Source organism: Papaver somniferum, chromosome 8 (assembly GCF_003573695.1).
Source record: "Papaver somniferum cultivar HN1 chromosome 8, ASM357369v1, whole genome shotgun sequence".
In the NCBI taxonomy this organism is placed as follows: domain Eukaryota; kingdom Viridiplantae; phylum Streptophyta; class Magnoliopsida; order Ranunculales; family Papaveraceae; genus Papaver; species Papaver somniferum.
Window position 1 is genome coordinate 161,987,744 of NC_039365.1, and position 23,605 is coordinate 162,011,348.

A 23,605-nucleotide genomic window follows, 5' to 3' on the forward strand; every position below is an offset into this window, starting at 1 on the left:
TGTGTTGAAGAGGTGAACATGATAGAAGCCTTAGTTCAGGAGTCATTACCAAACATTTTGTCTGAAGACCCATTAGAAAGTTGTCTATCCCATTTTGGTTTAGATTTTGACGACGATAGCACTATTGAACAGGTGAATGCTCTATTAGATTCTACCCCCATGTTAGACACTGATAGATGGAAAGCTAGGTTCGAACCATTACCAGTTTCTGAGACTACCCTAATTCCTTCTTTAGAAGAGCCCCCAAAGTTGGACCTTAAACCACTACCCGATACTCTAAAGTATGTGTTTTTAGGCCCATCTGAGACTTTACCTGTGATTGTAGCTTCCGATTTGGATAGTGATCAGGAAAGTAGGCTAGTAAATGTACTTCAAGACAATAAGGAAGATTTAGGGTGGACTATAACAGACATTAAGGGTATAAGTCCTACTGTGTGTATGCATCAAATTCATTTAGAGGAAGACTCCAAACCTTCTAGGGTGATGAAACGTCGACTGAACCCAAACATGAAAGAGGTAGTTCGAAAAGAGGTGCTTAAGTTGTTAGATGCGGGTATTATTTACCCAATTTCAGACAGTAAGTGGGTCAGCCCTGTTCAGGTTGTCCCCAAGAAATCAGGTATCACTGTAGTCCAGAATGATAATAATGAATTAATCCCAACCCGAATGACCACGGGATGGCGTGTGTGTATTGACTATAGGAAATTGAAAAAGGTCACAAGGAAGGACCACTTTCCCCTTCCCTTCATCGACCAAATGCTAGAGATATTAGCTGGACATAGTCACTACTTCTCTTTAGATGGCTACTCCGGTTATAATCAGATCTTTATTGGCCCAGAAGACCAAGAGAAAACCACTTTTACCCGTCCCTTTGGTACCTTTGCGTATAGACGCATGCCTTTCGGGCTTTGTAATGCCTCTGCGAATTTTCAGCGTTGCATGATGAGCATATTTTCTGATATGGTAGAACGGTTTTTAGAGGTCTTTATGGATGATTTTTCAGTGTTTGGTTCATCTTTTGATTAGTGCTTGTATCATTTGACATTAGTGTTGACTAGGTGTAAGGAAAAAAATTAGTGCTTAATTGGGAAAAATGCCATTTCATGGTTAAATCAGGAATTGTGTTAGGGAACATCGTCTCTTCAAAGGGTATAGAGGTAGACAAAGCCAAAGTTGACCTTATTAAGACTTTACAAGTCCCAAAAACCGTAAAATATATTAGGTCAATCCTAGGGCATGCAGGTTTTTACCGTCGATTCATTAAGGATTTTAGCTTGATTTCTAGACCTCTTTGCAATTTGCTTGCTAAAGATGTTATGTTTGTCTTTGATGATGCTTGTTTAGAGGCTTTTGAGAAGCTTAAAACTTTACTCACTACTGCCCCGATAGTCCAGGCACCTAACTGGAACCTACCCTTTGAAATTATGTGCGATGCTTCAGATTATGCTATAAGCGTTGTGCTAGGTCAGAGAGAAAACAAATTACTCCATGTGATTTACTATGCTAGCAAAACTCTAAATGATTCCCAAATGAACTATACAACTACCGAGAAGGAATTGCTAGCCATCGTGTTTGCCTTGGATAAGTTTAGATCCTATTTATTAGGTTCTAAGATCGTAATCTATACTGATCATGCTGCTTTGAGATACCTTTTGTCTAAGAAGGATATCAAACCTAGATTGATTATATGGATCCTTTTGTTACAAGAATTTTTTCCAGACATTAGAGACAAAAGGGGTGCAGAGGATGTAGTAGCAGACCACTTTTCTAGGCTAGTTGTTAGTTCCCTTAATAATTCCCTTCCTATAAGGGACAGTTTTCCTGATGAACAATTGTTCTCTGTTTCCCAATCACTTTGGTATGCAAATATAGTGAATTATCTGTTATTGGTCGAATGCCTCAACATTGGGGTAAGCAAGATCGTTCTAGGTTTTTAGCCGAGGTTAAGCATTTCTTTTGGGACGATCCTTATCTGTTTAAGTATTTTCCGGACCAGATTATTAGGAGATGTGTATCTGAGAGTGACCATTCTAGTATTATCTCCTTTTGTCATGAACATGCATGTGGGGGTCATTTTAGTGCTAAGAAGACTGCTGCTAAGATTTTGCAGTGTGGATTTTACTGGCCTTCGTTGTTTAAAGATTCCCATAGTCATTGTGTTTCTTGTGAGCGTTGCCAGAAGTTAGGAACCATTTCCTGTAGAAATATGATGCCTTTGAACCCTATTTTAGTGATTGAGGTCTTTGATGTGTGGGGCATTGATTTTATGGGTCCATTTCCTATTTCGTTTGGTTATCTTTACATACTTGTCGCTGTAGACTATGTGTCTAAGTGGGTTGAGGCGGTTCCGTGTAAAACGAATGACCACAGGGTCGTAGTCCAGTTTTTGAAAGAGAATATACTTACACGTTTTGGTACACCGTGGGGTATAATTAGTGATGGAGGTTCACACTTTTATAATAAACCGTTTGCTCTTTTAATGAAACAATATGGTATTACCCATAAAGTAGCAACCCCATATCACCCTCAGACTAGTGGTCAGGTAGAAGTTTCCAATAGGGAAATTAATCGTATTTTAGAGAAAACAGTTAATCCAAATAGGAAAGACTGTTCGTCGAGGCTTACTGATGCCTTATGGGCTTACCGTACTGCGTTTAAGACACCCATTGGAATGTCACCTTATCGTTTAGTATTTGTCAAGGCATGTCACCTTCCTGTTGAGTTAGAGCATAGAGCCTATTGGGCTATTAAGAAATTAAACTTTTCACTTGAAAAGGCAGGATCTCAAAGAAAGCTCCAGCATAATGAGTTGGACGAGATTCGTAGAGATGCATACGATAGTGCTAAGGAGTATAAGAACAAAATGAAACTTGTGCATGATAGGAATATTTTACGAAAGTCATTTTCTCCAAGACAAAAAGTTCTTCTGTATGATACTCGTTTGCATCTATTCCCCGGGAAGTTGCGCTCTCGGTGGACCGATCCTTTTGTGGTCCAACTGTTTTTCCTCATGGCGCTGTTGAGATTGAGACACCAGATGGTAGTAGTTCTTCGAAGGTTAACGGTCAGTTATTGAAGCCCTTTTTAGAGCCTTTTCCTACAGGTGATGTTGAGGAGGTCCCTCTGGAGGACCCTGTTTACCTTGATTGACCATCGAGGCGATTTTGTACGGTGTATAATATTTTTGTAGGTTTTTGGTTACACTTCACCCAGGTACTATGTTTCCGACTTCTCTCTTTACTATTTCCTCATGTTACTTATATTTTTGGTACTGTTCTTTAATTAGAAACATTGAGGACAATGTTAGATTTAAGTTTGGGGGTGGGGTAGAACTTTTTTTTTACCTTTTCGTTGCAATAAATAAACTTCAGAGCCTAGAAATTTATCCCTATTAAGGATGGCACTAACCAATCTAAGTGGATGGAAGCATTTTGGTTGTAGGAGTTGAGGAACCAATCTGACTAGATGGCAACATCTAAAGAGTCTATTCATAGAAGCACGGAGCTCAGGTGTTAGAAATAACATGATAGTTTCACCATATCTCGTTGAGTCCTTTTCACTTCTGTTTTTATTTTGTTTTGTTTTTAAACTATGTTTCTCTAAGTGATTAGGTGGGGCTCACGATTCAAGTTGTTACCAATGCTAGGGTGAATTAGAGTGATTGAGATACAAAAAAAAAGAAAAAAAAAAGAAAAAGAAAATGAGACCAGACCATCAGACCAACTGGAATAAATTCAATAAAGTCGACCACTGGAACCCTTGTATATTCCAGTGTGTTGACCTAGAGTTAGGATTATCAATCACTGGTTCCCTTGTATATGCCAGTGTGTTGATATTAGTCAGACTAGTATCTCAGTCCATTAGGATAGGTTCATTTCGGCGGAGGCCTTCAGACAGATATGAGAAACACTGTTCACCTAGTAAACATCAAAACCATCTATGTTTTTCTATATCCATATTCTTGATCTATCCATGTGATTAGTTTTGACTCCGGATATTGATGTCCATAGTGCGACTATATGAGTAGAGCTCCGTCACTTCATATGAATTTTAGTATGCTTGAGCGCGAACTCGTGTACATCAATTGAAATTTTGCATCAGGGTACTTCCTCCTGTAGTCAATAAGTATGCCAACCAAAGAGATTCTTTAGTGCCTTCCAAGGTTCTGTGTAGATAGCTAGGGTCTGGAGTATAAAGGTTTTGTGAGTATACCTATGGTAAGCCCTCCGGATACAACACTCCGCCACTAGAGACACCTAAGGGTTTAAAGGCTTATTGCATACGCTAAATGCAATCGACGATGCCTGCGACAGTGAGTTAGGATTTTATTTCTATTTTATTTTTGCTCGAGGACTAGAAAATAATAGGTTTAGGGGTATTTGATAGACACATTTCTGTGTCTGATATAATCTCAATTGTATATATTGTTAGTGCTCTATTTTGTATTTATTTTGGCTTTTTATGTCTTTGTAGGTGTTTTTGGAAAAATAAGATTTTGCGGCGAAATTGGCTTGAAAAGTGTTTTTTGCGTTCATGGGAGGACATTTGCTATTCAGACCCTCACTTTGGATAAGGGGTAACCTAATTACTAAGGGGTATCCCATTTCCAGGCAGCTGCTAATCGCACCCCTACTCTGGATAGGGGGCGACCATCTTCTGCATTTGAATTATCAGCTTTGGCGGGAAAATTTGTGGCAGTGAAGAACAGATTAGGGTTCTTGATCTGGAAGAGTTTGAGGTCGATTAAACCTCTGATTTTCATAGGATAGACTCCTTATGGGTCTAGGAATCTGATATGGGTGTTGAAATCGATTAGACTGGGCTGAATCGACGGATTTTCATCACAACAGAAATATATGGAAAGTCACGGGTGTGACCTATTTTAGGGAATTTTAGAGAGATTAAAGTGCTATGAACCTTCCCAAAGATTTGTATTTATCTAAGGAAGAGTTTAGAATAAAAAGGAAAGCTTAGAAACGTGTAGAAATTCTAAAACAAGAAATTGCTGCAACTTTGCCGTGAAGAGAAGGGAAGAGATTTTGGAAGATTTGGGAGAGATTAAATCGGTATTTTTGATATAAATAGATTGTTTGGGTCATATATAAGGGGTGTCGAGAGTTTGGGGACCCGAGGAGAGCCAGAGAAGAAAAAATCAGAGTTTTATCAAACTCTGTTTCTGCTGCTGCTGCTGCACAGCTCAAGAACGCGAAGAACATTGACACACGAAAAACAGTCGCAAAACAGTGTCGTTGTTAAACAGCAGAAGAGCAATAACGTTTATATACAACAGTTAATCATTGTTCCTCTTTGTACCAGAGATCTGTAACACTTTTACGCTATTGCAAATCAGCTACTTTACACCTTTCACTCTTTTAATCAACTTTTGAGCAACAAACATGTATTTTGAGCAAGTGATTAATATGAGGAGCTAAACCCCATTGCTGAGGCGATAGAGGAAGCTATTTTTCCAACAAAAAGTGGTATATTCTGATTTATTTATTTATCACAATTATTTTTATGATTGTTTTGCCTTGAGTGGAAATTGCTTGAATGATTCTTGCTAAGCAATTGTTATTTCTTTTGATAGAGCATGCTTGGACCTAGGTTTTTGATGTTCTATGCTTCGGATTTACACTTGTTATTTTGAGAATCTACTTGTTGCAATAGTTTAGAATCAAATTGAACGAAAAAATTGCATGAATATAAATATTGGGTTAAATCACTTTGAATTTGGAAGATAGTGGAATCTTAGCCTTATTGTTCTTTTAATATTGATATCAACTTTGATTGAGTTTGCTATAATTTTTAGTGAGTTTTCTATTTTAATGTTAGAATTTAAGTCTAATTAAAATCCTTCACAAGTCTGAGAATCGAACCATTTTTACCACTATCTACAAATCACATCAATCACTAACATTGACAAACATGCTTGAGATAGCAACGCATGCGAGTTTGACCGAGCAGTGCTCTAACACTTGCAACCAACCTATGGTTCATGTGGAAACATAGATGCTCGGTAGTATTTGAAAAATTAACTCAGATCCAACAATCTTAATTGACCAAATTAATAAGTTTCTTCAGTCTACCTATAACAAGGACAAGTTACAAGCCCAACATTGCCAGAAAGAAAAGACTATTAAACCTTCATGGTTTTCTCTTAAATCAGATCGGATAGTTGTTATTGATGCGTCTTTCAGAAGGAGAATTTATCCATGGGACATGCCTTCATTCTTTACTTAGTAGATCAAGAAGCGCTTATTTCAGCGGGATCGGATTCGGCTTTTTCGGCGCTTTATGCAGAAGCAAAAGCTTTGTTGAAGGCTTAAATGGTTAAAAAAATTATTTATTTATTCGACCGGTAAAACATTTGGTGTTGGAGAATTACGAACTCAAGACACTGGTATCATCACCCAGTGACTTTACCATTATAGTATAGTCACACCTGATAGAAGAAAATGTATTATCTAGTGTTTCCATAACAATAGACTGCAAACTACTTACAGATACAATCAACAACAAGAAAGGTGCAGATACCTCTTGCCTAACGGAAAATACGATTAAATAAATAATATCAATATCAAAAAAATGATATCAATATCATTAGAAAAACTTCCCCGGGCTCAAACCAGATGTATAAATAGGGATCATAATATAATGTTGGACACCGTAGCGAAAGAAGCGAGGATCGGAAGTCTACGAAATATGTCAGCACACCTGCAACAAAAATTTGGAAAATCTAATATAATTTCAAATGTCTTTGATAAGCAAAAAAGATTATTACTATATCATATTGGGGCAGTTAATATATTTAACGTTTTTATCAAAACACGATGCACATTTTTGGTTTGAACGTAAATGCGTTTTTTCCAGTTGTTGCACATTTTCCATGTACATACTCCTTCCGTTTTCAAAAAATAGGCTTGTTTGGTATACACAAAGATTAAGGGCAATTCTTATGGTAATGTTCAAACTCAAAATTTTGTTGAGCCACGTGGATGGCCAAACGGATTTCTCCATTATGGTAAAGCATGTCAAAATGAACAGATTTGGTTTTCTAGGGCCCCACTAATATTTCTTTTTAATATAAAATATTTTATAGGATAAAGATGAAAATAAAATATAATAATATTTATGTGAGATAAGATAGGATGGAGTGAGATAAAATAGGATGGACTGAGATAAAATATGATAAAGTGAGATAAAATAAGATTAAAAAGTAGTAAATTATTCATGGATTGTACTTGGCGTGAATCCAAGAGTCGCGGGCGTGAATGAAAAAGTCGCTGGCGGATTTGGCATGGTCGCGCGTTGATGCTTCCAACGCTCGCGTTTGTGGCACCACCGCTCGGTCTTCCATCCCACGCGCACCCGTTCATCCAACTCAATGTTCAAATCAACAAATATGTTGACTTGAACATCCATTTATCATGTTTGTTGACTCCATAGTGGGAGCAAAATGAACAAACTTGGAGTTTGTTCATTCCATAGGAACTGCTCTAAGAGAACTAATCATTTTAGCCATTTTTCATACTTTTTTCTACTTTATTCTTGGTTATATTGATTTGATATTAGAAAGAAAACCGAAAAAGAAACGGTCCCCTCTTTATATTAAGAGAGAAAGGAAAATGGGAGAAATGATCCCTCCATACCTAAGTCGGTAATAACATTTGACTTTCCAAATAAGAAAAAAAACCAATTTTTCGACATTTCCACATAAAAAAATAAACCCATTTTTTTTAGAAACATAAGGAGTACATGTTCTTTTGGGGAATTAATTTCAAGAGACAAGCAAGTAGTACTTTTCCTGCACAATCTTTGAGACTTCCACAAGAAAAAACTACTCGCTTATACCTTGTCAATTTACTTGACGTGAATCCCATAATTTATAAAGAGGGATACCAGTTCTACTAAGTGTTGTTACCGTTTCATATAAAATAAAAAAATTACATCGATTCTGATCGTTAGATCGATGAAATTGTATCAACACTCAGTAGAACTGACATCCCTTCATAAATTGTGGTGAATCTGGTTGGTTTTTGCTGCACATTTTCCACGTACATGTACGTTTCCTGTGGCAATTAATTTCAACTAGTAGTACTTTCCTACACATCCTTTCACTATTTAACTCGTGAACTCTCAAGTTGTCCCACATTTTGACGTAAGAAGTACTTCGAACAAACTAGCTTCTTCTACTTTGACATTATTCTAGCTTCAAGAATAAGTACTTCAATGAAACTAACTTTCTGACTTAATCATAACTACTTCTAGCTTCTAAGTTGTCGGGTCCCTTAACCAGATCGTGATTCAATTGTTGTCGATGACTGAGTCAATATATTCAACTGAAACGGGTCCCACTTTACTATACCCACCACCCACCGACGTTGTTCCCATTATATTCTTCTCGATAAAACCCACCCATTTTTTAATTAATTCTTCTTAAATTCGTTTCCCGCTCTCTTCGAGAGGGTACCACATTTGAAGATGTAGGTGATTAATTGATTAGGTTAACCAAAACCAAAATGTCCGCAATATCAAAATACTAACCAGCCTTTGTAATTAATGACTACTGAACTGTAGGTAAATTTGCATGCTCTCATTTTAGACGTTGGACTTGTATAAACTAGTAATAGAACTTTAGACTTTCCACGTTCTTTTTTTGGGCTAGATTATCAGCTCCGGTTCATGGTGGTCATTTACCTTCCCATTTTGTTCACACACAAAAAGAATAGGAAGTTGCTACACCCACCGAGCAATTACACCGGAAAATTGTACCGAGAGAATCACATGGACCCAATGCAGCGTGCTTAGTACTAGGATTGGGAAGGGCAGGAATGGGCTCCACCTTTTTCTCTCACACGATGCTTTTGGTTCAGGGTGTAAAACATTTTCGGAAAAAAAATTACCTTTCCATTTTGCTTTCAATAATCTTCGGAATCTGAGTTAACCTATTATGCGGATGCCAGACGGTGGAATGCTAAATTTATGTTGTGCTTTGTTGGATAGAAATGTAATTGCAGAATTAAGATGAATTAGAAATAGACATGGAATTTCTCAATTAAGCCTTACAGCATTATACTGAACAATGAACTGAATAACCTGTCCTTGAACCCAAATACAAAATTTCCTCGAATTTATTTTCTGAAAGTTGAATCTCCCTCCTTAATTTTAATTTTTTTTTTTTGTGGAAATGCATACAGAACTACTTTATAACGCGTTTGGATTCCAGAAGCAAAAAGGCTTCTACTTCCGATTTTTGAGAAGTTATTTCTGAGAAATAGAAAAGTTAATTTGGGAACGAACTAACTTTTACGTTAAAAAGCAAATAAGCAAGTTAGGCAAATGAACAAACTCATAAGTGAAATTTTATGGTTATTGGTATATTTCATAATTGATATCATTGTTAATTTTGACATAACAACAATTTTAATACAAAATAACATTAATTGGGAAAAAGATATCAATACATGTATACCGAGCAATACGCATAAGGTAACATGCAATTTCTCCTTAATGAAATGCATGTTTCAAAAAAAAAAGCAGTACGCAGAAGGTTTACGAAACCTTTGATAATTAAAGCTATAAAATCTTACTGAAAACGTGGGGGTACCAAAATACACCACCAACTTTTTCTTGGGCAACCTGTATGGACAAACTTAAATACAATTCTGAGAGTTCAACTCAATGAATCTCAATCAATGAATAATATTTTAGAGTTATATCCCTTTCTCTCACAATCAGAAAGTTAAACAGAGACAAGTCTGTGAACCTGATTTGCGTGTGAGAGTACTTGGACGATTTCATGTATCAATATCCAAGAATCAATCAAGTTGTATCCAACAAACAAGGATGGATGTATCTACTTTGATTGATTAACATGCAACCTGTGATATTTCAATTATAAAGATAAACAATATAATGCGAAAAAAGAAATAACACAGACACTAGAAATTTTGTTAACGAGGAAACCACAAATGCAGAAAAACCCTGGAACCTAGTCCAAATTGAACACCAAACTGTATTAAGCCGCTACAGACACTAGCCTACTACCAATTAACTTCGCATTGGATTGTAGTTGAGACCGAATTAAACCCCCACAACAATTCAGTTACAGTCGCGATCCTTACGCCTCTTGAATCCCAACAGGACTTCGCGAAATTGATTCCCTTAGCTGACATCCTTTAGAGCCTAAGAGTTGCTTCAAATTAATTGAAGACTTTAAAGCAATCTGCCTCCCACAGATAAGCATATATGTGTGATTTCCTTTTTGATTGTAGATCAAGGTGAGACTGAAAATCAATGGCAATAGACAAAGTCTAGCTAACCTCAAAATCTGGACTTATGCTTCCCGAAGAACAACCTAGATTATTATTCACCTCACAAGTATTAAACTTGTGGAATCAACAAAGTCTGAGACGAAAAGAACTTTGTGATTTCTATCTTGATTGATTGATGGAGCAAGCTCAACAATCAAACAAAATCAGGAGATTCGAACTATCAAGATAAAAGATAGATGAACCTGGCTTCACGAATCCCTACGAAGTCTTTTTAGTCGCTAAACCCTAAAAGGGTTTTAGGAAGAGGACGACTCTAGTTTACAACTAGGACACACAAAGATAGTGTCGGGATTCGAAAATCCCAGTTGTTTGAGGTTCCATTTTTATAGACTTTCAAAGCATATGGTTACACTATACTATTTTTAGTGATTAGCAATGGCGAGTTTCAGTTGCAAAGAGAGGTCGCAACAGTTCCTCTCTGTGGCGAAAGTCGATGTTGCAATATTTCGCAACGGCTAGCGTGTCGTTGCCAATTTTTGGTCGAACAGTTTCAAACTGTTGCAACGTTAAAAGTCCGCAATTGTTTCAGACAGTTGCGAAATTAGAAGGTCGCAACAGTTCATAATAGTTGTGAAACTGGAAAGTAGCAATAGCTAAACGCAGTTGCGAATTTTTTCAACATCAAAAAAATAGAGTCAAAACCAGGATTTGACCAGCCAAAACCAGGTCAAAATTAGAGTTCCCTATAACAAAATCAGGTTACCCCTGTTAAAATTTGGGTTCCCTGCATTCTGAAAACCAAACAGGCATAATATTCTAGTTCTTTTACTTCAGTTTAAACATAGTATTACACCCAATGAATTCATACAAAGTGTTGAAAAAAGAATCATATCTTACATATTTCGTTATGAAAAATGAAAATCTTACAAGAGATCTCTTCAATTAGGTATGGTGGTTTGCAATTGGGCATAATCATGCTTCACGTCTGTCGTGGTTCGCAGAAAACCTACAATGAGACAAGATAGTAAATGCATCAAACAAAGGCCTTGTAAATAAGACTAGGTCTACTCAAATGATTGTTAAGACTGATGTAATCATTAGAAGCTCAACAAACACAGACTTTGTGTGAAAACGCAGACTCACAGGCTCATACATATCGTGCAACGAAGTTGAAAACTACTGAGTACTAAATGATTATAAGATGAGTTGTTATAAAAGGTAACGGTGGAATAAAGGACATAACATAGATCTGAGATTACCTAAGTCTGAAAAATAACAATCGCGAAGAACTTCCTTCATCTACAAACAAACTTGGACAATCAGAAGTCTGATATTAATCAATGGTAATGGAAAACAAATGGGATGAGAATAATTCATTTAACTCTAGAATTTTTTTTGGATGTAACATGAGTTACCATAGGTTTATCCTGTTCAACATAAGTAAAATGCTTCACGTCAAGCAGACCGGGATCGATCTTTACAGGGCTGAAACACAAAAAAAAAGGAAAAAGAAAAAAAAAGAAATATTAGTACAAGATACGGTACATTAAGAAAATCATATTTATGAGAAAAGCATCTACCACAGCAAGTACAACAAAGTAGTTTATGAGCAATTGATTTTGGTATAGAGAGGATGACCATCTTTTACAAAAGCAAACCTAGTTTCACTTACACTTGCAAATACTCAAACTTCGCAATAAGTCAGGAAAAGCAAATTTATTTTACACTGTTAAAAGCCATGAAATTACGAGACATAATTGCTTAAAGATGTTAATCAATGTAAGAAGCAAATCTAGATATAAGAAGTTAGAGCAGAAAAATGAAAAGCAACACAGAATTGTTAAAGCATACCAGCAGCTCTTGTGAAGAGAGTCGTCGCCTTTAACTGCGACCACGACTTCATCAGCTCCCACCCGTATGCCTGTGAACAATGAGATGCAACAAAACCTTTTATTAAAAAAGCAAATTATACAACACTCCGTGAAAAGAACAACATCAAGCACCACCACCACCCCTGCTGCTTCAATGTTAGTGATGAGGTATGAAATCTAACACAAAAGCTCATCCTCAAATAAAAAGTAGATGTATCACACAAGTAGTCACCAGCAAAATCAAATCGTAATATGAAAAAAGAAGGTCAGACAAATTATAACTTAGAATACATTTCAAAAGACCTAGTTCATGAATCGTGATTATTATTTAACTAATAACATCTATAAAGAACTTTACATGTTAATTTGTATAGTTATTGGGGCTTCCATTACCAGCAGGGATGGCAGTCCCGGTATTCCTGAACACATTTCATCAAAGAAGATTAGTAGACATAAAACATCTAGATAAAATTTCAAAGAGTGATGCGTACTTGTACATCCCAAGACATAGAAAACTCAACTTATATTCCGGGCAACTAAGTAGTCTTCATAGTCCCCTTGCTGAAATTTCTTACCAACTTGGTTTACTTGTACGTCCATCTCTTCCTTCACAACAAAAACAGTTAATACTTCAGATTGCAACTCAAACTATTAATATAACGGGTTAAAATGGTTATGCTTGCTATCCAACTACAACCAAAACATAAACATGGGAATATCACCCATTAAAAACTCCCCAAATTCATAAGATAAAGCATCTTCGTGCTTGCTATCCAACTACAGCCAAGACGTAATCATCATTAGGCCACCAAGAATTACTTAAAGTGACGTAATATGCAGTTAGCTCAATCTAGTAAAAATAACTAACCTACAAATGACAACCAGCCAGCTGAAGATAAACTCATGTAGATTTACCCCCTACCACAAACACCACTTCTGAGTAAGCAAACAACATTCATCATAAAATGAACACATCAAGTTAAAAAATGTATCAATTTGTTGCCTATTCATTCTTAAGTTAAAAATCATAATTGTACGACTTACCATAAGCTACATATGAAACTAACCTATGATAATCTAAAATTATGAACATAAATTTCCTATTTTATTTCAACAATCAAGACAAATGCTGAAACGAAGCATGGTTGTTCAACAATAACTTTCTCCTTGCTCTCATGATTGGACAATGACTGACCTTGCTTAAGCAAGAAATTTTTCCTGCAAAGAATCCAACTTAAGAATCAAACCCCACTTTCTTCATGTAATCAAAAACTATATTATACTTTACAAATTGCATACCTGGCCAGCTGAAAGAAAACCAACAACATCAATAATTGTTCTGAAATCTTTAGGCAGCAATTCTGGTTTAGTAACATCACTTGATGCCGCCTCAGCAAAACCGCTCAAGAAAACCATTAAATGTTTTCCTTACAATCATTCTAAAATAAACACAACTATAGAACATGAGTTCAAAAGTGAGAAAATAATCTATACGAACATAAACAATAGAATATGTACTCACCTACGAGTTTCATTAGTGAGAATTACATGCTGACTTCAGCTCTGAACTTAGTCCAGGATCCCGCATCACTACACCTGCATTTGCTGAAACATCCAAAACAGTTTCATGTTAGGGGATACCTACCAAGTACCAAACCAAATGCAAAAATAAATATAAGGTAATCAGACCTTAGATTCACTATGCAAGAAATAGATCGATGCTCACAGGTGATTGCCAAACATCAATAATTGTTCTTAAATCTTTAGGAAGCAATATTGGCTTATTAAAATCCTTAAAAATTTTCCTTACAATCATCTTAAAATCAACACAACTCTAGAACATGAATTCAAAAGGGAGAAAACGAAAGATTGAGAACAAACAATAATCTAGGGTTTGAGCAAACAGAACCAAAAAGGAAAAATCTTTTCCAACTAGAAATCAATCATGGAATTGCAATATATTAAGTAACATCAAACAACCCTAATATATTGCAATATATTAATGTTTTTTAGTTTTTGCTTGCCCAAACCCTACATTTTGGATCCCAATTTTGTGTCTTGAAGTGGTTGAAGCGGTTCATTCAAGACCCTTTTCAACACCAGACTGGAAAAAAAAAATCAATTTATTCATTATCAGAAACCCTAGAACCCAAATCTAAGAATCAAAACAGAAATTGAATAAAACCCATATGTAAGTCTTTCCATTATAGAAACTAGCCTCGCAAAATATATAAATCTTTTTAAGAACCTGAATTCTTCATATTGATTCGAATAAGAGAAATCTCAAAACTATAGGTCTAGGAATTTCATATGTGATGGATCTGTTTGAAGAAGAAGAGGAAGCAAAACCTAATACTGATTCACAAGCGACTTATTAGTTGTGACTTATTATGATCGGAAAAAAATTTTGCCCGAATCATAGAGAGTGAGGAAGAGAAGAAGAAAACCAGAGAGGAAGAGAAAAACAGAATGAGAGGTAGAGAAGATAAGAAGTGGTCTCGATAATGATAAAGCCCTAGTCAGTTTTGAAGCTAACTCCAAGAATCTGAATGGGCCGAACCGAGTCAGATTGAAAGTGTAGGCAACACACACACGAGTCGCACACGTACAACTCCATTCTGTTGCGAATCGCAACTGAAAAAACAGTTGCGAGTTTCGTAACTGTTCATATCTGTTGCGAATTTTTTGCAACTGAAATTCGCAACTGAAAATTCGCAACAGGGGATAAGCTGTTGCGACTTCGAGTTGCTAATCCCTGAATTTGGTGTAGTGTTACTTTTATAGACTTTCAGAGCATAAGTTTAATCTAAGATAGCTTTGGAACCAAGCAAACAATATCCACTGTCAGATGAATCTTTGAAATGTGATTGACATATCAAGATATACACTCTGGTTAGAATGAACTGTAACGGAACCGTGTACAAAGATATTGTTCATAAACGGTTAGCCGAAACTAGCCGATTGAACTATAAGCTTAATTATTTTCATAAACACTTAAGACTTTTAAGTTTGAGTTACAACTATAGGTTACAATGTGATCAATCATGTCTATATAGTGTTATTAGATATTTATTCGAATGCTAACTATCTCACAGAAATAATTTTATGTGCATCTGAAAATATTCGACAGGGTAAGTACGTGTACTTCAACCTTATTTGTGACTATATTTGTCATGGTACATGTACCCTTAAGACAAATATAAGTACCAGAACATACATAACTTTTTCGGTTTGCGATCGGGTATGGATACCACACCGGTTTTAGAACCAATAGTTCGTTTTCAGTATGCATACTAGGTATGCGTACCATTCCAGGTTCACGGAACTTTTGTGGTATGGATATCGGGTATGCGTACCACTAAGTCTTTGTCGAACTATAGCTACGCCGGTACGTGTACTGGGTACATGTACTATGGCTCCGGACCTATAACAGTTTTCCCAGTTTGTGAAACTGGTACGCATACTGTCTTGTATCCAGGTTTTCAGTACTTCTATATTTCTCTCTAGATCAATTCGAAACATTCCCAAATAACATCAATAAGACATATCACTATTTCAGGATATTTTTGAATGATAATCTTGAATCATAATTTAAATTACGATCAATAAATTGTCCTTAACCGAAATTCATCAAGTATGAACAAATGTTCATTAAGCTTAGTCATATATATTTCGAGAACTATTTACCAAGATAAACTTGACTCGAAATTCTTGATATGATTACGATAGTCTAATTAGTTATCCGACAATGTCTCATAGATAGAAATATTAATAACTTGAGAATTAGGTGGTTCAGTCTTCACTTACCTTTTGTTGAAGAAGTTCTCTAAAAGCTGCGGTTGATCTCTGCCTTTAAACGATAATATGTACTGATGACTGCCATGATGTTCTTTTCTCAATTACACTTTTATCCTAATCCGAGACTTAACTAATTGTAGATTAGGAATCAAGATATAGTTTTGACAACAAGATTGAGATAGCAACACTTGTGAGTTCGACCGAGCAATGCTCTAACACTTTTTATACAAAATTTTCACATATGCATACAACAATGCAAGCACATGCTCATGCGGATCCCGTCTCAGTAAGAATCTATGAAATGTAACTTATGTTCTTGAGACTAATTGGCTTCTTCAATATATAAAAATTTCAATTTAACCGCAAACTGATTTCAATTATGAATATAGGTTATATCCCAATCTAATCTTAGTCTATTTAATTTTCAGAGATGTGTAGTTCAAAAAAAAAACATCGAAATTTCTTTTAAATTTTAATTTATATCTACTAACAAGAAAAAATAAAAAGGATGCGGAGGATGACATGCATTAACAACTAACTATAATTTTATGGTAATCAGGTGTGCATAAACCAAAGCAACATCCATGAAAAAAAATCAAAGATATATAAGATTTCAGTATGATAATAAGGAGCAACCTTTACAAAATCCCTAAGGATAGAAATTTTATCAAATTTTTTATGATCATCTTAATCAAATCCTAATTTTATGATCATCATCTAAGCTTTTAATGGTGTCAAACTCCTCTGTGTCCCCCTAATCACAACTATCCTTATTTTCAGCTTTGGAAAGATACAAAAGGAAAATGTTTATGACGGAAAGAAAAACATAAAATAGGTTACAATTACAATGAGAAGTAGTATAAGCAGCTTCTGAGAGAAGTCAGAAGCCCATTCTTTTTGCTAAAAAAAAGTAATTTTTCTACTTACAAAAGTTGATATCAAATAACATACCCAAACATACTTTCAACTTAAAAAAAAAAAGTTGCTACTCAATGAGTATCCAAACGTGATGTTAGTGTCAGAGAAAGAATTGGAAGGAATACTCCCATCTCTTTAATATATTTATAGACGTTTCTTCTAGACTTTTGCTTATGCTGAGTTAAAAGGTGATACAGGGATCAAAGTTACAAAACTTGTCCTTCCATGAGTCATTTTTTTTTGTTTTTTTTTGCAGACGAATGCTTGGTAGTGACCAGTGTTTTAAGAACCGGACCGGTGAACCAGCAAGAAAAACGTCTGGTTCAACTGTGACCCACTAACATGTTAAAAAAACCAGTGAACCAGTCGGTTGGACCAGTAACCCGTGAGATCCAGTCCGGTCTAAACTGGTTTGACCCAGACATATATTAATTAAAAAAAAGAACGAAGAATAATCGGTACATGACATTTTGAAGTATCTAAACATTGTATCTGAATTCCTTCCATTAAAATCCGTCAAACACCGGAAGCTTCATATGAAGATGAATGTTATTTTTATTTTTTTTTCCCCTTTCTCAAGTCTTCTTTATTTGCAATTACGAAACCCCTTTTCTCCTCACTTTAATTGAAGAGATTATAACAGAATGTATCAGATGAAAAACAAATAAGAAGACCAATTTGGAAAATCACCGGTAAGGTCAAAACTACACAAAACTCATAATGAGATACCTTGAGATTACAGTCTTATAGATCGAGAAAATCTTTATAACATTCAATCTCCGACTCTAATTAAGGTATGGTTAGTTTTGATGGAGATGGAGTGGTAGTGGGTGTTAATCGTAAAATAAAGGAGGCGATATCACTGGTTAATTAAGATGTGGATTCGTGGTTGATTACAATCGTGAGATAGAGGAGGAAAAGAGAATACTAGGTTAGAGAGAAAGACAATGTTTGTTTGGTAATTAAAAAGTCCCTAATGTAAATTGGATCTCTAAGAGTCAAAGTTGTTTTTCCAAGCTTGACTAATTTTCCAGGTCCATATTCTACAGTTAGTTAAATTTTTTCTCGTACATACTATATGGACTCAGTGAACCACTAGTTAAACTAGTTTATCCTGGCCCAGTGACTTTACCGATTTAATGTCCGGTCCGATTCTCATAAAATTGGTATTGACTAGGGCTTATGTGAGATGTGCTGAGATTTTGAATAATATGCTTCAACAGTTAGTAATTATTCAAGTGATGCTATAAATTTTGATAAATCCGGTTTAACATTTTGTCCCAAAATTAACACTAGAGATAAAGCTCAATTAGTCGATATACTTCATATGGAGATTAGGTCTGCAAGATAAGTATTTGGGTGTTTATTTATTTATACAAAGAAATAAAATTGAAACTTTTAACCACCTTGTTGAAGTTTTGGAAACAAACTTGTTATATGGATGAGTAAATATCTAAATCATCCTTGTGGGACTATTTTAACCCAGTATGTTCTTGGATCTTTAGCTAGTCACCATCTAGGTGTATTCCCAATGCCTAAGAAGATGATAGATAGACTAGATGTTATCCAAAGAAAGTTCTAGTTGAATAAGAAATAAGGTGGTAGAGGACTCTATTTTAGGAGTTGGGATAATGTAACTAAACCAATTTCCTTTGGTGGATTGAATATTAAAATACACCTTAATATTGTTGTGGTCATTATGTTAGCTTAAAGAGTAATCACTGAATCAGATTCTCTATGGGCCACTATTCTCAGACACAATTTGTTTTCCTGAAAATAACCTTCAACATTGTGTACATGACAAGTTAGGGTCTTGGGATTGAAAAGAATTTGTAGGGGCCTAGAAATAGTTAACAAAAATTATTATTCGAAGGTAGGTGATGGAAGGAACAAATGTATTTGGAAGGAATTGGGTTCCAAAAATAAATAATTTGTAGAGTCCTAATTTTGTTTTAACAAATATGCATGTTGACTGTTAATCAGTTAATAGACAGAATGTTTGAAATAGAAACGTTGATGTCTTGAATGTTTTTTTTTTTAAAGTGAAACTATAAGAGATATTTGGGTTATTAGAATTCCATCTAGAGGTACTGATATATTCAGGTGGAAACCATCTCAGAATGGTATATTTTCTGTTAAATATTCTTACAGAATGATTATAGATGACATTTATGGGCATGAACAAATTAATTTTCCCTGGAAGTCTTTTGGAATGCTAGTCTTCCGCATAAGGTTAAGTACTTCATGTGAAAGTATATTCACGATTTTTTACCTTTGAGAAGTAAAATATCTTGATATATCCAAAATATTGAGGATGTCTTTAATTTTCATCCCGAGTTCTCAAATCATATGTTGTTAGATTGTTAGGTGACTAAAGATCTTTGGTTTGCAGTTGATAATCATATTCCAAGAATGAATAGTGAGAGGGATCTTAAGGAATGGATTTCATCCTGGTTTGGTACCAATAGTAGTACCTGTGTGGATAAATCTGAGCTAATCACTTATGCAGGATTTGTGATATGGCATATTTGGAATTAAGATGTGTTGTGGTATTTGAAAATATCCAATTGTAGGTGGAGGGTTTTGTAACAAGAAATCAACAAGACTAGCTAACTAGGCTAATGCTGTTAATCACCGTACTAGTATTGCTCAAATCTATCCCCAAACAAGAAGTAATCTTCAATGACAATTTCTTGAAAGGAATTATACTAAAATAAACTTTTATGGCTCTTATCTTAAAGAAAATAAAAATGGGTTATGGACTAGTTATATTCTTTGATGCATGTGAGTGTGGAGGAGTGATTTGTATACCCATGGTACTACATGGTGAGGAGCAGGCAGAGGACAATGCACCTCTAAAGGCAGTGAGATGGGTTGGACAAGCTGGAGTGCAGCATATACACTTTGGAGATGATTGCTTAAATGTAGAGAAGACTTTCAATGATAGAGCAGGAATTGTCAAATGGAAAAATAATAATGTTATTGTGGATTATAAGCGTATGTTAAAAAAATAGCTTTTGAAAATGCACTCATGTACCTAGAGAATAGAATAATATAATAGACATACTAACTAAAGATGCTGGACAAAGAAGTAACAAGGAGATATGGAGTAGCATGCTTATTAGTCGGTTAAAAACTCCCATTAAAAGGAAACCTAATATTATCTTCGGTTAATTTCAATGAATTTTTTCTTTAAAAGAAAGAAAAAGAATATCGTTTACATGATTCAATATTTGTAACATTAGCTAAAAGTATCATATTCCTTGATGAAAGTTTCTTAGATTAACAAATCACCAACTTCCAAATCCTTCAAAAATACGACATGACAAGTCTCAAAACCATTACAGTTAAAAATTATCCAAAAGTAAATTTGTGTACTCTTCCTCTGCATGTCACAGGGTATAGGAAAAATATGATTAAGCAAGAACTTAGTACAGTAGTTGACTTAAAAAGCGGGGGTCTAACAACCACACCCAATATTTCGTTCGGAAATCTGTATGGACTAAATCTAATCTAATTCCAAGACAATCAACTAGACAGTCAGACACAATCAAGGAAAAACATCAAAGAGTTATATCTCAATTTCTCAATACAATCGAACAGATAGAAATCATTGAGCCTGATTGATATGATAAGTAATTTGAATGGTAACAAAGACCAATGTTCAAGTGTCAATCAACAACCAAAGGTCGGATTTACAAATTGATTAAACTATGCACAACCTGTAATATTTCAATTATATAAACAAATATAATGCGGAAAAGAAATAACACAGACACCAGAAATTTTGTTAACGAGGAAACCGCAAATGCAGAATACCCCCGAGACCTAGTCCATATTTGAACACCACATTGTATTAAGCCGCTACAGACACTAGCCTACTACAAGTTAACTTCGGACTGGAATGTAGTTGAGACCTAACCAAGTCTTACACCGATTAAGGTACAGTCGCGTTCCTTACGCCTCTGAATCCCAACAGGACTCTCCGCACTTGATTCCCTTAGCTGATCTCACCCACAACTAAGAGTTGCTACGACCCAAGGTCGAAGACTTTATAAACAAATCTGTCTCCCAAAGAAAACTCTATTCTGATAGATAAATCTGTCTCCCACGGGAATACCTATGAATTTTTTGTTCCGTCTTTTGATAAATCAAGGTGAACATGAACCATTGATAATCCGGTCTTATATTCCGGAAGAACAGCCTAAAAATATCAACCACCTCACAATAACTTAACTATATGGTAGGAGAGCAAGTTATTGTGGAATCACAAAGAATGAGACGAAGAGCTTTGTGATTACTTTTTATATCTTACATATCAGAGATAAATCTGAAGCCAATCTTAGAGAAGATAGTACTCAATACGATAGAACAAGTAAGATGAGAACACGTAACTACAGAGAAAATAGTTGGGTCTGGCTTCAGAATTCCAATGAAGTCTTTAATTCGTTAGCCTATAATGGTTTTAAGAAAAACCTAGGTTAAAGGAGAATCAACTCTAGTATGAAATTAGTTGATTAACACATATGGTGTGGGGATTAGGTTTCCTAGTTGCTAGAGTTCTCCCTTATATAGTCTTCAAATCAGGGTTTGATAGCTTTGAAACAAAGCAATCAATATTCACCGTTAGATGAAATCCTGATTTAAGATTCAAGCTAATTTTGCTTAAAATCGAAGCAATATCTCTCCACCGTTAGATGGTCTTATCTTGTTACACACAAATGAAATATACCTTCATTTAGATATGGGTAACTTTACCTAAACGTGTATATTGAGTTGGCTCAAAAATTAATAGTTAACCGAAATTAGCCATATGAACACTTTTGTATTAACCACATTCATCTAACACTTATAGATCAAATGATTATTCCAACTAATTATTCCACCACAAACTTTTGGAGGTAAGGGCATTTATAGGCTATTTTATTAGTAGGAACAAAATTTGGTTTAAGTGGAATGGTGTGATCCAAGGATCTTGTGGGTCGTAAATCAGTTGGTTCCCGAAAAAATATCCTCATAAGATTGTAACAATTGAGAGATTTCAAGAGGAGTAGGTGTAGGGGATGTTGATGATGAGACATAGAACAAATGACCAATCCCACGAGTGTTTTTTTTTGAAAAAGTATTTGATATCTTGACTACTCATCATCATAAGAGAAGATTTTTTTTTCTCCAGTTAAAGTTATGGTCTCACCTTGATGTTTGAACGAAATGCTGAGTTTGGAAAAATTGAACATCACCTCTCCCAATCCTCTCAACCAATCAGCTTCCAAAACAATGTCGCAGCCACCTAAAGGAAGAAGCCTTAAATCTCCACTGAAGTGATAGTCTTGTACGGACCATTGCAATTGATTACAAACACCAGTACTGACAGTCCTCTCCCCATTAGCCATAGTGACCAACAAGTGACCAATATCACAATGTAACTTTTTGGCCAATGCAAAGTCAATAAAACCATGTGTACTCCCTGTATCAATGAGAATAGAGATTTTAGTCTTCTGAATACCTGGAATCCAGATGGTATAACCAGAAACGTTTCTAGTGAGAGCATGTAAAGAAATGCCCATGTCAGATTCCACATGAGAGTCCACTGCTTCTTCAAATACATCCTCCTCCACTGTATCACTTTCCACCTCAGGAGCTTCAACACTAAGCATGAACAATTGTCGCTGCTTACATCAATGACCTCGTTTGTTAGGTTTATCACAATTGTAACACAAGCTTTTAGCTCTCCTAGCTTGCATTTGTTTTTGGGTCAATATTTTAATGAGACAGATGGGTGGGCTAGTAATAGTAGCCCGAAAGGGTTTTGAAGTGAGTTATGGTGATTTTGGAGCAGTAGGAGCAGTTAGAATGAGTTTAGGAGGAAAATTGGAGGTGGAGAATGGTCTACTGGTGGTAAAAGAATTTGTGAAAGATTTAGAAAATGGTTTAGTACCCCTATTCCGTAATAAACATTTTTGTTCTTCGGAGATAAGGGATGAAACTTTAGAACAAAACAACGAATTTCTTCTTTGAGACCACTAATAAAATCGAATATAAAATACTCTTCAGTAAAGTACTGATTCGTACTCAACATGAGTTCCTTAAGAGTTTCAAATTGTCCAAAGTAATCTTCTATAAAAGTAACCTGAAATAGCTAGTTAAAATCGCCAACATAATTATCATTTAGAGGACTTTCAAATCGAGCACAAATACCTTCAGCTAGGTCATTCCAAGAGATACTAACTATACACACTTGAAAGTTTTAAAACCACTTATCGGCACGACCATGTAAGTGAATGGAAGCAATACTTACTTTATGATATTCGTCTATTTTGTGAATCTGAAAATACTTTTCGCATTTCTGGATCCAGCCTCTAAGATTCTCTCCATCAAAGTGAGGGAAATCGAGCTTTGGAAAATGATTGAATTGATGACTCTCTCAGTGAGAAATTAAGGATCCAAAATGAATCTCACCCGTCTCCCTTGAAGGACCATTAGATCCAGAAGCTCCAACTTGGTCACCATTGTTGGAAAACAAAAGAGCCTCATGTCTGAAAGAAGTAATAACTCAGATAGTTGAGATATTCGCCTGAGATAGTTGAAGATCATTAAATGCAAATTTTTCTTCAATCTGAACATAATTAGCCTCCAGACGCTGATCGAGTTTAGCCAATTTGTCGTTGATTGCAGAAAACTTTTCATTTGAAGTTTCAGATAAGTCACGCACAGTCGAAACGCCCATCCTTAAATCAGGACGAC

At 35.4% G+C, this 23,605-nt stretch overlaps 1 protein-coding gene and 1 long non-coding RNA gene across 2 annotated transcripts; both read right to left on the reverse strand.

The window, feature by feature from the left end:
• Positions 1–11,057: 11,057 nt before the first annotated feature.
• On the reverse strand, positions 11,058–12,871 carry LOC113306337. Its single transcript, XM_026555285.1, has 7 exons — positions 12,868–12,871; positions 12,721–12,751; positions 12,539–12,564; positions 12,126–12,195; positions 11,657–11,759; positions 11,534–11,573; positions 11,058–11,280 (listed from the first exon to the last, which is right to left on the reverse strand). The coding sequence occupies exons 1-7, from the start codon at positions 12,869–12,871 to the stop codon at positions 11,213–11,215; spliced, it is 342 nt and encodes a 113-aa protein (XP_026411070.1). The 3' UTR covers positions 11,058–11,212.
• Positions 12,872–12,912: 41 nt separating this feature from the next.
• Positions 12,913–14,606, reverse strand: LOC113301437. The gene is made up of 4 exons (XR_003336317.1): positions 14,394–14,606; positions 13,668–13,750; positions 13,445–13,584; positions 12,913–13,363 (listed from the first exon to the last, which is right to left on the reverse strand). It is a non-coding gene; the product is annotated as an uncharacterized LOC113301437 (long non-coding RNA).
• Positions 14,607–23,605: the final 8,999 nt, after the last annotated feature.